The sequence below is a fragment of the Polyodon spathula genome, chromosome 6 (assembly GCF_017654505.1).
Source record: "Polyodon spathula isolate WHYD16114869_AA chromosome 6, ASM1765450v1, whole genome shotgun sequence".
Lineage (NCBI taxonomy): Eukaryota > Metazoa > Chordata > Actinopteri > Acipenseriformes > Polyodontidae > Polyodon > Polyodon spathula.
The window spans coordinates 6,368,055-6,381,951 of NC_054539.1; the positions used below are offsets into that span (position 1 = coordinate 6,368,055).

Genomic DNA, 13,897 nt, shown 5'->3' on the forward strand with positions numbered 1-13,897 from the left:
TCTGAAGGGACTAAATGTATGTGTACTATATAGTATCTAAATATGTATCATGCACTTAAAACATTAATATATGTGATTATTATTATTTACTTTTTTTAAATCATTACCCGAAAAAGATGGGTACCCGGGTATGTTTTACAGCGCATGTCTGGTTCCGGATTTTCTACCTGTGCCGACCTCTAATTATTTATAATGGTAATCCTTTTCTGATATATAGCGAAAGTAAGAGTCAGTATTTGCTTTATGAAACCTCTCAAATGGTGACTAAGAAATAAACAAAATGAAAGTTAAGTGAGGCAGGAGCAAAAATGACAGTCAGAATGTGATTGGGAGGGAAATAAATATCGAAAATGGTGGTAGGAAGCATAATGGTTGTTAAAAAACAAAACAAAAACAAAGTTTGAAGTATTGGAAAGGTTTCAATTTATTCAATTTTTGTTGACATGTTATTTACTTCAGCAGCGGCTGTGAGACACTCATGGGGGGGATTGGGAAGGAAAGAAACAATGATAATGCTGGTAGGAACAGAAACAGGGAAGGTGTTCTTATTTCCTTTTAATTGATGAAGATATGTTGTATATTTCTCAATGAACCAGTAACTATCTCTGCACAAATGAAGAAGAGTACAGCAGGTGTTTTCTCTGTGTGAGGGAGACTTCCCAGAACGTTCTGGAGATTGGTTTAGGAGACAGTGTGATGATGTAATCACGTTCAATAGTGCCCAATACGTGCAATATTGACCACTTTTTCAGGCAATATTGATTTTTAGACGGCCAAGTGACCAATGAAACATTTGGGTAAAAGTCCAAGGTTCCATTTAAGAATAGTGAGTACAGCACATCAGTGACAATCTGTTTGTAAATCTGTTACTTCAGACTCAAGGCCCAGTTCCACAGTCGGTCCAGCTGAATGCTTGGTGTACAAGGGGGGTGTTTAATGAGCAGGTAAGTGCTACCTACAACCAAAGACACCCCACAAAGAAAAAGTCCTCGGTTAATGACCTGGGGGAATAACAAAAAAAAACAAAAAACAAAAAAAACACATAAACTTTACTGATTGACTTTTGCAAAAAATACAGAAAGATGAATAAATGCAGAATGAGCAAGGCTGGGCATTTGCTTTCTGTTTTACCCCAGTCAGATACAGTAGATCCCCTTCTTGATATAAAACTTGGTATCTTTGATTAGATAATTGTCTCCTTCGAATATCACATAGTTTTTCGAGAAATGCATAACGGCTTGGGGTGGGACATTTATTGTCAGTCCCGTAGTGATCTAGTCAGAGCCTTTGCCAGGTAGCGTTCCAAAAGGAGCATGTTTCATAACTTACAACTCTTTATTATAACTACTGTGAACAGCTGGCCTGAGTGGTGACATCAGACCCGGAAGAAACACACACAGCATTGTGAGTGAAATCGTGAAGGCGCTTGCTTGTGCCAGTTTATTGCAAATAAAAAGTTTAAAACAGACAAAAACACAGACAGACGAACAAAACGAACAGACACTAACCAACAGGGACGAACACTAAACAAACAAGTACCCTGCTGGTCCTCCAGCACGATGCAGCAATTGCTTAGTATCTCTTTTTAATTTACTTTACTCTCCTCACTCTCTCCCGTTCTTTCTCCCTGAACACACAACCCAGAGTGAGTAAAGCGTACATCTATATATACTGTTGTGCCGGGATTCAATTACTAATTAATTATTCACTTGAACCCCAGCATGTGAACTAATTTGTGCAATCTGTGCTCACATACTATTACATACTTTACCTGCATGTGAAGTGATTATGCAATCCCCATGCCTAAATACAACTATATATTTTAAATCACTTGTGCTACACAGACCCATTTATATCCCATGCACCAATAGCTATACACCAACATTAACACACCACACGCAACACAACACAACCACATGGGCAGGGCATACTGCCACACTACTGACAGTTTATAAAGCAGAACATATAAACACAATAGCAACTAGAACTGTGCTGGTCTAGCATGGCAATATTGCAAAGCGCTCTCTATTTGGTATCACGCTGATATTCTGCCATGTGGTACTGCAATGAACTACCACTGTGTATTGATTGTCCATATCATTGTGATGGCATTACTATGTCAAAATCGGACTTATCATTCTACCAACTGCTGGTACCATTGTAGCTGCCCTTAGTCTTGAAATTGTTCTTTTTAAGCGCATGGTGTAATGTGAAAAAATATTAGACATCAGGGGCACCAAACGTCCTTAGGCTTTCCTCACTGCAAACAGCCGAGGCCAAGTAAATGATTTCCTACCTTGTTCTGCCACTGCCATCTCTTTACTATCTCATGGTACCGGGTTCTTGTAAATGTAACCTGTAACATGGGAAATCAACAAATCCATCTTAATAAGGGAAAGCAGAAAGCCCAGGCCAGTGTCATTAAAAGAAACTCTACCGATTCACATGTCACTTTAATGACTGTGTATTAAAGAATAATTTCATAATATAATTTACAACTTTGTATGGATATTAGCAACCAGGGGTTCATTTGTGCCGGATCGCAATGGATCCCAGATCTGGTACCTTTTTGTCTGACAGGTGAGAATTATACAGTTTGCAAATGATGAACTGTGAGAAAACTGCGTTCTTAACAACAGTGTCGTAGCTCCTGTTCTGCACATTAGTCAGCTCCCACTGATATTGTTCAGACATGAAGATCATGTTACAATATGGCTAGGTAAAGGTGGGCATGCAGCTACCGACACCAACAATAACACACAACCCTGATCCACAAGTAGATGAGAAACTGAAGTATATACGGGAGCTACTGTAAATCAATGGCAGTATATTAGGCCTCGAAAGAATTGCTATCCATATACCTTAATTATAAGAACTGGTACCTTTTTGTATATAAATTACCCCTTTTAGTAACAGTTATGTGTGTTAAATAAGGGTTGCACGTTGTAACAAGGTGTGCAGTATTCTAGATTAATATACAGTATAATGTGCCGCTTTTGAAAAAATAATATAAAGAGGTACCTATTACACATAATACATAAGACAGCTTAGCTAACCAAAGGCTGAATTATACACAAATTGCTTCTAATGCACAGGGCACTTGTTATAGAATGACTACATTTTATTTGTTTATGTAAATGTAAAGATTAATTCAGGTTGAGACCACGGTATATAAAGGGATAATCGTATTCTTCAGATTCACCATGGTGTATAAAGGGATAAACATGTTCTTGTGATTTACCATGGTGTATAAAGGGATAATCGTGTTCTTGACACTTACCATGGTGTATAAAGGGATAATCGTGTTCTTGTGATTTACCATGGTGTATAAAGGGATAATCGTGTTCTTGACACTTACCATGGTGTATAAAGGGATAATCGTGTTCTTGACACTTACCATGGTGTATAAAGGGATAATCGTGTTCTTGTGATTTACCATGGTGTATAAAGGGATAATCGTGTTCTTGACACTTACCATGGTGTATAAAGGGATAATCGTGTTCGGCATCATGTAGTGAAGAATCATGTCAAGATGCTTCCGGAACAGGAACCATTTGGAGTTGACGTGTGCACGCATCTAAAGTGAGCAAACAAATTATTCTTCAAAACTGTACATCAAATAACCAGAAAGAAAAAACATTCCACTACGCATTAGTCTGCTTTAAGCACTACACAATTCAAGTTATTCAGAGTAGAGATTAAACTATGTAAAGTAGACATGCATTTCAGCTGATGCTGATAACACTGACAAAGGCATTAGCCTGACTGAGTGTTTCACAAGGGTCTCTTACCTCAATATAGTTGTACATGGCCAGGTCAGCTATAGCATGGTCATCCGGGACCCTCAGTCTTGTAAACTCAGGAAGGCAGATACCTTCATGAAAGAAACACAGAAAGACGATTCTTCTCATAATGAATGAGCTTTGTGTGGTTTTGTAATTATTAGGTTCGAGCCATGTGTAATACTGCAGTGGCTCCCAGGGTTAATATGCAAAATGAACGTCCCAGTTTACAGTTCAAGAATACGTTTTTTTTAATTCTCTTCTAATTGGGTTTATTGCATTTATGGAAGAGATGACTATGGCAATCCCAGACGGAATAAAAATTTCTTGATAAAAAGATATTAAATTTGATGCACTCTGCCGCATATGCTATGCACAGGATAAGATACTGGAATTATGACAGATCTTTTACTGTGATTGGTTGACTTCTTACACACGAATTTTAATATACTCACTAAAGTCACAGTTATACTGGTCCAACAATTCGTCAAAAACAATACAATCTTCAAAGCCCTTAAAAAAAAAAATTATATGAAGAAACAGTTAAAAGTAAAAAGAAAGTAAATGTCCTACTAACGCTGTTGCTGAAAGATAATATACCATCAACATTCCTCACCTTGTTCTACTCAGTTCTGACTGCTCTGTTCACAGACCATTAAAATCTGTCTCTCTGTGTTTATATTAAACTGATTCTAAGAGACAAGTCACATTTAATCTTCATTTTATTCTCCCGCACATCTCTGCCCTAATTCACCTGATCTAATTACATCTCAGATTAATCGAGGAATCTATGAATTTATGGCATCCACCCTGGGTTTGGAGTCCACATGGTTGGGTGAGATATCCCACTCCAGGACTGCCATTGGTTAACTCAAAATCTAACTTACTGCGTTCATGCCTTGCCCATAAAAGGGAACAACAGCATGCGCTGCATCTCCCATTAGCACACATGTGGTTCCAATATGGTATGGGGAACACTTCACTGACACCATAGCTTGGGCTGGCAAGCGGAAGTAATCCTGCTTCAATGCCTCTCTGTATGAAACAGAAGAAATCAAATGCAATAAAATTTAAATAAAAACATAAATATAGGTTGCTAAGTATTAAGCTGGATACATTCAGTGCTCAAGTCCTGGCGGAATGCACCGGAACAGAGTTCCACCACTTTCTGGAACCGTTTTGAAAATAGAAAACTTTTCCAGCAAACTATGTTCGAATTTAACCACAAACATGTGACAATGTATCAAAGAACATCGCCGTCGCCTTGTTCTGGACATTGCGACAGCACTCAGGCTGTTTAAGTGTGGTCACAGACTCGCGTCAACCTCTGTGCATGCTCATTGGAAAAGACAATAACTATTTGGACTGTACAGTATATGTGCATGTTTGTTATATAAATTCATGAAGACCTTTTATTTTTAGATTATATGTTTAAAACACCTACCATATATTAAAGTTAAGAAAAGTAACATTTATTTTAGGTTTATGACCACTGATTTATATACACAATATATAGAAATTCTAGCAATGTAAATAAATAAATAAATAAATAAAGTAAAATATTTAGCTTTAACTAATAATAATAATAATAATAATAATAATAATAATAATAATAATATATTTTATTGTTATATAGTGTCTTTCATAGTGGACCACCATCACAAAGTGCTTTACTGAGGTAGACTGTGTACTGTGCATTATATGCAGAGTCACATACAATAGGAGATTGATTTAACATCTCATCCATAGGATGGAGCACAAGGAGGTTCAGTGACTTGCTTAGGGTCACACAGTGAGTCAGTCAGTGGCAGAGGTGGAATTATATACTGTGGGAAGTTGCATATCATTTTTGTTTCTATCCTAGTATGTGCTAACAGTCACTTCCACATATGTTTCAAGTTCAAGTTCTTATCTGCTTGTGGGTCCAAGGTTTGGTGCCTAGTAATTGTTGGTAGCTGTGTGTCTAGTCATGTTATATAATCTCCAGTTTTTTTTTTTTAAGCGTTTTACATTGTATGAAAAGATAAGACAGTTAAAATAGTAACTGTGAATTTACTGACAAGAAACTCAAGTTACAAATTCCAGGTGGAACGCTAGTTAATTTCATTCGGAATTTTAACTTGTACAGACAAGTTGTTCAGAAAGACGTGATACTGTATTATCACCGATTTCATTTCATAAACGTCATAATCTCTGTTCGTTGTTGTTTTGGGGGAAATATCCACACAAATGCAAGTGTAAAACTCTAGGACCAACAGTACTGTGGAATATAGCCTGCTGTTTTGAGAGTAGTGTTGAAACTTGCTTTCAGTACTATTCAGTTTATAGTTTTTTCTTTTTTTAAGGTTTTAAAAAATTGTGAAAGCAATGAATTAATATGTATGTGCGTACAAATAAAAATCAGTGCTTCACTTGTTTGAATCAGTTTTACATTTGATGTTCTTGTAGGCTTCTGTACCGCTGTCAGATGTGCTTTGCAGAGTGACATTATATACAGTGTAAAAGTCAGGTTTGGGGCTATCAGAAAAACTCCTTTTGAAAATAAACCTTTAGAGTGGAATATATGTACATGTATTGCTGTTTTTGTAAACATCTGAACAACGCTCATTAAAGCAAACCACTGCTATGTTCCCCAGCTGTTCGGATGAAGGGGCTTCTACTGTATGTTATTCTTAGTTCATAGTTGTTGAAATTATATAGTGCGTTCCAGCACTTTTTTGGGGGGGTCTCGAGCACTGGATACATTGATCTAGATTCTTATCCAGGACGCTCTGAATTTTATTTTTTCTGTTTTTTATCTGATGATGTGTTCTTAAATCACATTATATTTCTGTTTCTGCAATCATGAATATTTGGCATGTTTAATAAAGTCCCCTTTATTTTTTTTTCTTTGGGACAGACCCTGAGCAAGCTTGAGGTGGAATGTAATAAGACCATTATAAAACTGACCACCAGTGTGAATTTGGGGTGTGCACTGGTAATTTCTTCCCCCCTGCAGCAGTGAGTTTGATAAAGATTTTTCATTGCAAATCTTTAACAAACTCAACGTGTCAGAGGGGAAGGAATTACTGGTGCACATTACAAAAATGTCATCTTGCTCATGCTTACCAACAAAGAGCCACACAAGTGTTAGTTTGGGCGGATGGACAACAAATTGACCACTAAAACATCCAATCACCATCTAATGGGAATGACCTCCAGCCACAACCTTCTTCCGTAGGAATCAAAGTAATAGCTAGCGATAAAGGCTACTAAACATGCAATATCATGCATTCAATACGAGGCTGGAATGCTTACCCTCCAAAGAGTGGAATGGAATCAGGAAAGTATCTCTGAAAGAATTCCAGCACTTCGTCCCCAGTGGTAATCTTCTCAAAGTCCTCAAACGGCATGAAAAGGGTGCAGGTAAAGGTCATGTCCTTTAAAAGAAAAGGTTAAATGATGCTGAGAAACAAGCAGCATACAAAACTACATGTCCTTCTTGGTCTAAAAATATCAAGGGAAGTGTAATTTATTGAATCTGCTGCTTAATACATTTTCTTAGCGCAACACTGATCCTACTTGTGTGTGTGTTGGAAATGGGATTGTAAAACGTAAAGTTAACACTTACTAAATTGGGCAGAGCAATCATCATGAAAGTGTTTCTTGGCCAAATGTGGAGAAAATTCGGTTCCATGGCAAACTGGGGGAAAAAATATAAACACTGTATACGTATCTTTGATATAGAAACCTCAAGAAACATGCACAAAAATCCAGGGATGCAATTATGTATAATGCTTTGCTTATAATACACTTTACATGCATCATATGAGCAAATACTGAACAGCACAATATAACATAACACAGCCCAACATTAAACATGTCAACTAAATTACTTTTAAACACATAATAATGCTTGGAACATCTAAAGCTTATTTATTTAATTCTTTCATAGTATATCACCAGTATATGGTTCAAAACCTTCATTGAAGCCATAAAAGGTTAATTCCACCTCAAATGCACCAACTCAACTGCTTACACCAATGATCTGTAATTCATTGATAATGCACCAGTTTTTTTTAAATCACATGACATTTATGTACGGCATCAACCACAAATGGAGTAACCTCCTCGACCAGAACTTGGTTCACTTAAACTAATTTTGCAGAATTATATACTTACATCCCCATGTTTTGGAGGTATTGTGAGTTCCATATAACCATGTGGAATGTATGTCTGACTGTAGTTGAAGCGGCTTTGCCTCATGAAACGCTTTCTGACAGCAGAGAAGGCACCATCACACCCAACTGTGAGATCACATGTAGTCACTTTGGTTGACCCATCTTTCCTGCAATATATAAAAACAAACAAGGTTATGCTATAAGGTCTGTCAATAGCCTGGAGTGATGACTGGCTTTACAATTCAACTAAACATGGCACATAGTTGATTAATAGAACTTAAAGAACATTGTATTTCCATGCACAATATCAACATTTTGTTACCATGAACAATATCAAAACAAATGACCAAACCAATGAAGACTGTCAGTTACATCCAGACAAGAAAGGCATGGACTCAAGACGGATTCACTCTTTTTGTTTGGCTAAAGAAAACCCCATCAGAGAACATTTGGACTAGTGGGAATGGTTTCTGTTTCTGTCCAAAAGAGTAAAATGGAGATATCTGACTTATCAGAAAGGACAAGGCCTGAGTTTGTTTACAACTGAAATACAAACCAAATGAACCAATTTAAGGAAGTGAAACTGACATATGTAAAACAACTTAAACTGTAACAGGTGAGGCTTCCTGACTTGAAGTCCAGTTACTTAAAACATCTTTGGCAGGTTTTCACCCTGGTCAGGGTTAGGCAGTCCCAGATTAGCAAGAAAATAGGCTCTGGAATATTATGTTTAAGTATAAGAATTGAAGATATATTATCCCTTGCAGAAAGTATTAAATTAGGTCATTAAGTAGTTTTCTGTAACATCCTTTTAGCACCAAGTAACTTTACAGAAAGACTGTCCAAGGATAACTGATTAAACTGATAAATAAATGTAAATGGGCATAGTTCTACATATTAGTGTGTTAGATTAGATAACTTGTCTGATGGTTTGAGTTTTCCTTTACCAATTTGGGAATGAAAGGTTACTACAACACAGGTCAACTATCACAAAAACATAATTAACTTCAGAAAGAAACATGCCTTTATCCACGGCTTTCTTGGCAACCAAGTGGATACAGTGCAGAAGAATACTGTATTCTGTCTCAATCTGCAAATTCTGAAATGTAATTACAACTTAGGACCAGCACCCACTGAAAAAGTTATTTGGATTAAAAAAAAAACCAAAACATTTTATTCAGAAATGTCTGCATTTTTTACATTTGTATTGTTATGTTATTTTCCATTACTTCACGTATGTACTTCTTCAGTGTTTCATCATTGCTGTCCATTGATCTTTAACTGTTTACCTGAGGAATGTCATTGAACCAGACTCCAAATTCCAATCTATCAGTTTGTGTTCAAAGTTCATCTTTGCACTGGGGTATGTTTCAGCAGCTAAAGCAAACACAGATCAAAGATCAAGAATACTGTTGGATTTAGTAAATATTATCTTGGGCTGTGGTAATGACAGAACCAAAGTAAGACAGTTTTCATTGAAGAAACATGGGAGTCCCATATTCACATGACTCATGACAAGATACACAGCGATGGGAAAAGAGCCACATACAAGTCATAACTCTAACAGACTCTTATCAGTAAATAATAGTTAGATGTTAATGCTATGAAACTATGAACAAATTTACTGATGTTTCATAATACTACTACAATTGTTTTAGTTTTGTACTGTTGTTTGAAATGAAAAAAATATATAATAAATACAGACAAAAACATTGTAATAATGAGTTTTTTCTTACCAGATAAAAGCTCTTTGTTAAGGTTGGCTCTATCAACAGACAGGATATACTGAAACATAAGTATATATATGTATATATACATGGGCAATATTCTTTGGAATCGGTGGAGGTAAATGTTAATGGTAGTGTTCAAACTGTAATGGAATAAAACTGAAAACTCACTATTTTAATACTTAGCGACAACATTTCAACATCCACCTCATTCAGAAAGCATGGTACATATACAGTAGATAGGTAGACCAATATATATATATATATATACATATATATTATATATATATATAATATAAATAATATATATATATATATATATATAATATATATACACACACACACACACACACACACACACACACACACACACACACACACACACACACACCATTGTCAGTTCATTTATTGCTATCTCCATGGTCCCGGACAAATTTAACACTTGCTTCCTGTAAATTACTTCTTATAATACAAATTCACGTAATACAATTTTCCTGTTTGTGCGTATCATTTTGGAGCCCCTTAGGGAACAAAAAAACGAATAAAACAAATGTCCCTCATTTGAGGGAAAATGTATGTAACTTTAACCCAGCCTCTGCACTGTATTTTAGTGCTGTTTTGTGATCTATTTTGAGTTGCCATAGCACTCATGTATATCAATGCCATAGAAATGGGTGACCAGCGAAGAAAACATGTAGTAACCATGTAGACAAAAGTGGAGGTGTTGAAAGCAGTGGATAATGCAAGAAAAAGAAAGATATTGCTGGAGATTTCAACATTCCCACAAACACTTTCTCAACCATTCTGAAAAACTGGGATACACTAATACAGGCCTATGAACAGAAAAACTGTGAAAAGCTAGAGTCCAGTTAAAAATGCTGCAAAAAATGACAAAAGTAACCTGTCTTCAAAGAAAGACAACAGCACTTACTAGGTTAAAATGGTTCTACAATCACTGTGGATCTTCCATACTGTTTAAATACCAACCTGTTTCATATATTCTTTTTTTTCCTCTCAGGACTGAAAAGCCTAATTTGCCAGTGTTGCTGCGATTGCAAGGTGTTTTCACCATTTACTTCTTGTTTTACACGTCGGAAATATTATCTCTAAAAACCTACCTTTAATTTTTTTCTTTAAATATGTGTAGAATTTAGTTTGAACAAACTCACAGAGTAGAATTTCTGTTCAGTTTGACTGTTACAGTTGGCTGGACTTAAGTAGGTAACCAATTACATATAAAAACATAGCAAAGACAGCATGGTAAAGGAGAACCCAAAAGCAAATACAGCGAATACATATAGCATGTTAAACTGCAGAATCCTGAAAAGAAACCAAAAACAAGCTGCTGCATCTTAAATCATCAATCAGTAGAGCCTAAATGGGTTTTTACTTCCTTACCACAATCAAGTGAGAATGATCAGAAACTAAGAATAAAAAACACTGATAAATAATGAGTGCAGGAACATTGAACTTGGAAGTCTTGTGGTTACCTGTCCTTTTTTGCCATAGGGGATTGGGGACCTTTTCCCTGAAGGAGAATGGATCATCCTAGCATGCATGGGGATGCCTTTAGAGACAATCTGGAATAAGACATAAGAGTGAAAACAGTTAAAAGCAACAGTATCATGTGCTCCTTGTAAAATATCCATATAGAATAAAGCCAAGGGACCAGCATTTCAGCAGGATTTTTTTGTTTTGTTTTTATAAATCATGCATGATTTTTTTTATGATTATATTTTTATCGAATCAAAATAAATCATATCCTACTTTACATTTTTCAAAGCCATTGGTGCTGTGAATCAATAATCAAGGATTTAATAATACTGTACCTTATCTTCCATCCCAACAGCTTTCAGGGCTTGACGGCCTCTGTGTGAAAGGGCCAGGTTTATACTCCTCCCTTTCACAACTGTGGCCCTTCGTATATCTACAACAAAAGGAAGATTGTAAATGAAATAATTTGGGATCACTGTAAAAACAGAATGCTACAAAACACATTCCTGTTCTGTAAAATGTTTTCATTACCCAGAGATCATATAATTATTCAATCATTCTGCTCCACCACTCTCATGACATGATCTTCATTTGCAATGAGCCAACAAGGTACCACAATGCTGGCATTTATACATTCTTACAGAGCAACGGGATCACAGTTAATCCAATGACGGTATTGAAACAGGTTTCTTTATGGTTTACATAAGATCAATCGTATTCAGTGGTATATTCTTACACCAAATAATTGTTGATTTGTTTTAATATGAGTCGACAGATCAATTAAGTTTGAAAAGGGCAAGAGATGCAACATATTGTAACAGTGAGCTTGGGCGGAACCGTGTGTCTGTAGCCGGTTGTTGTTCGGGGGGCTGTTTAAGCGTGCCAGACCATGCTACGCAAGCCGGAGCTCAGAGCATGCAACTTGCAGAGACTTCGTCGAGACTGCATGTCTACACGTGAGGGCAATGCATTGGACTTTGCAAAAGAGCTCACACAATCTTACACCAGCAGCGACCTCTCGCCAACGAGGGAAAGGTGGACAAGGAACTGAGGCAGGGGGAGGTAACCGAGCTGGGCTTCTGATTGGCTACAGCATTTACGATGTTTCAACTAGGTATGTCTGTGGGGCTACTTCAGGAGAGCCTGCAAGCTACTTGGTGAAGTAAGGAGTGCTATGGTGACATTCTTCTGAACCTGTTTGCTCTGCACTGTAATTAAAGACTGTGCTGTTTGGCAGCATACCTATGTCCTGATTCGTTTTCCACCTCTGTTACAATATAGTCCATTACACTGAACACGCTTTTACTGCAGACACCTCAAACCAATAACACTTAATTTCTCACCTTCTCTTGATTCATACAGCTCCACTTGGAAACCTCTCTTTGCAAAGAAGCAGGCATTTAATGCACCAACCTAGAGAAACATATTAGTCCATTAGGAAAAGGGTAATTGTACTTCAAATGATCTGAAGGTAGCGTAGCAATTCACAACACCTACCCACTGGCCTGAAACGATGTTGTGGGCTCCAGTCACAAAACTGTAAAGACTATTATGTTAAGCACAGTTTTAAGTGTTCTTAAACATTCTTAGGATAACCAGTGCTTTGACCTGCGAATAACCTTCTAACCTTCTCTAAAACAGTTAAAAATGGATTTGAACAAAACACTCCATAACTAAAGATACTACACAGCTAGTCCCAAAACAGCAGTAACCCTCAGGAAAAATCAAACAGCACAATCCTATTGCAGGTGTACAATTACTCAAAAGGATTTGCACAGAGGCAACAGACGTTTCCTGTTAAATGTTTAACAAAACACCATGAAAAAAATAGATCCTTTTTTTTTTTATAAGTTATAATTTTTCTTTTGCCCGTTGCTGGTGACTCGTCCTCCTATCCCCACTGTTCCCTATTCTAATGTTCTGCAGCTACTAAACAAGGTACATTTTTTATTTACATTAAATAAAGGCATGTCTATGGAATAATGCACGATCAGTTCGCTTTTCAAAGTTATTACAATCTGAATGATGTAACGGAATTGCCTCGTATATGAATTCCAGCCAGGTATGAATTCGAGTTTATAGATTTATAGCAAATTCCAAATGTCTAATTTGCTAGCTCATTTTATACATTTTAGCTCTCGTATTCGTCTTTTTTCGCTGAACTGTTTTTTTGTAAGATTGAGAGTACAATACCTATTTAGCTGTGCATCGAAACAATAACGTGACTGGCATATACTGTTTAATTCAACACTTTTGCCAAGAATAACAACAGCAAAAACAAAAACAGTTTAATTGCTCACCAAGCCTCCTCCGATTACGGCAATTTTAACATTATTCACGCCGACTTCACGCTCCATAGCTGAGTGTCTGGAGCTCCTGTTCTCTCTGGGAGTACTGCGGTCCTCGTACCTGCAATTCTTGCAGTCGCTGCAGACAATTTATCGGCGCACAACCTACCTCTAGCTACCCTGATTTGCGTTTTTTTTTTTTTGCTTTTTGTGAAAGAGTAACTTCCCCAGTTTGAAACCAAAAGGGAGGAGCTTTACAGTCTAGTTGCATCTGTCTGCAACTTTTTCGGTTCTGCATTTCAAATAACCATGGTAACTAGAAGAGCTATGAGGCACACTCGCTTTCCTTTGCAGTCTACAGTCTTTATTCATTATTAGTGACAGTCAGTCATATTAATAATTTACGAAAGAGAGGATTATTCTTTTTGTACTATTTCTATGCATTG

At 36.7% G+C, this 13,897-nt stretch overlaps 1 protein-coding gene across 2 annotated transcripts; it reads right to left on the reverse strand.

Annotated features, from left to right (window-relative positions):
* Positions 1-399: 399 nt before the first annotated feature.
* Positions 400-13,655, reverse strand: LOC121316732 (kynurenine 3-monooxygenase-like). Of its 2 annotated transcripts, none has more exons than XM_041251857.1 (15): positions 13,464-13,655; positions 12,507-12,576; positions 11,499-11,596; positions 11,160-11,249; positions 9,679-9,727; positions 9,232-9,319; positions 7,944-8,109; positions 7,393-7,464; positions 7,080-7,201; positions 4,670-4,817; positions 4,238-4,295; positions 3,792-3,874; positions 3,476-3,577; positions 2,297-2,356; positions 400-955 (listed from the first exon to the last, which is right to left on the reverse strand). In XM_041251857.1, exons 1-15 carry the CDS (start codon positions 13,518-13,520, stop codon positions 878-880), a joined length of 1,341 nt encoding a protein of 446 aa, XP_041107791.1. In that variant the 5' UTR covers positions 13,521-13,655; the 3' UTR covers positions 400-877. The 2 variants fall into 2 exon arrangements, with proteins under 2 accessions (XP_041107791.1, XP_041107790.1); XM_041251856.1 differs by having other exon boundaries at positions 400-1,001.
* Between the last annotated feature and the right edge of the window lie 242 nt (positions 13,656-13,897).

Bases quoted from the DNA above. Each gene is read 5' to 3' on its own strand.
- LOC121316732 (XM_041251856.1), bottom strand. From the start codon at position 13,520: ATGGAGCGTGAAGTCGGCGTGAATAATGTTAAAATTGCCGTAATCGGA. The intron at 11,250-11,498 runs GTACAGTATTAT...GTCTTATTCCAG, and splicing joins CTGTTGGGATGGAAGATAAG to ATTGTCTCTAAAGGCATCCC. The intron at 3,578-3,791 runs GTAAGAGACCCT...TGCTCACTTTAG, and splicing joins CCATGTACAACTATATTGAG to ATGCGTGCACACGTCAACTC.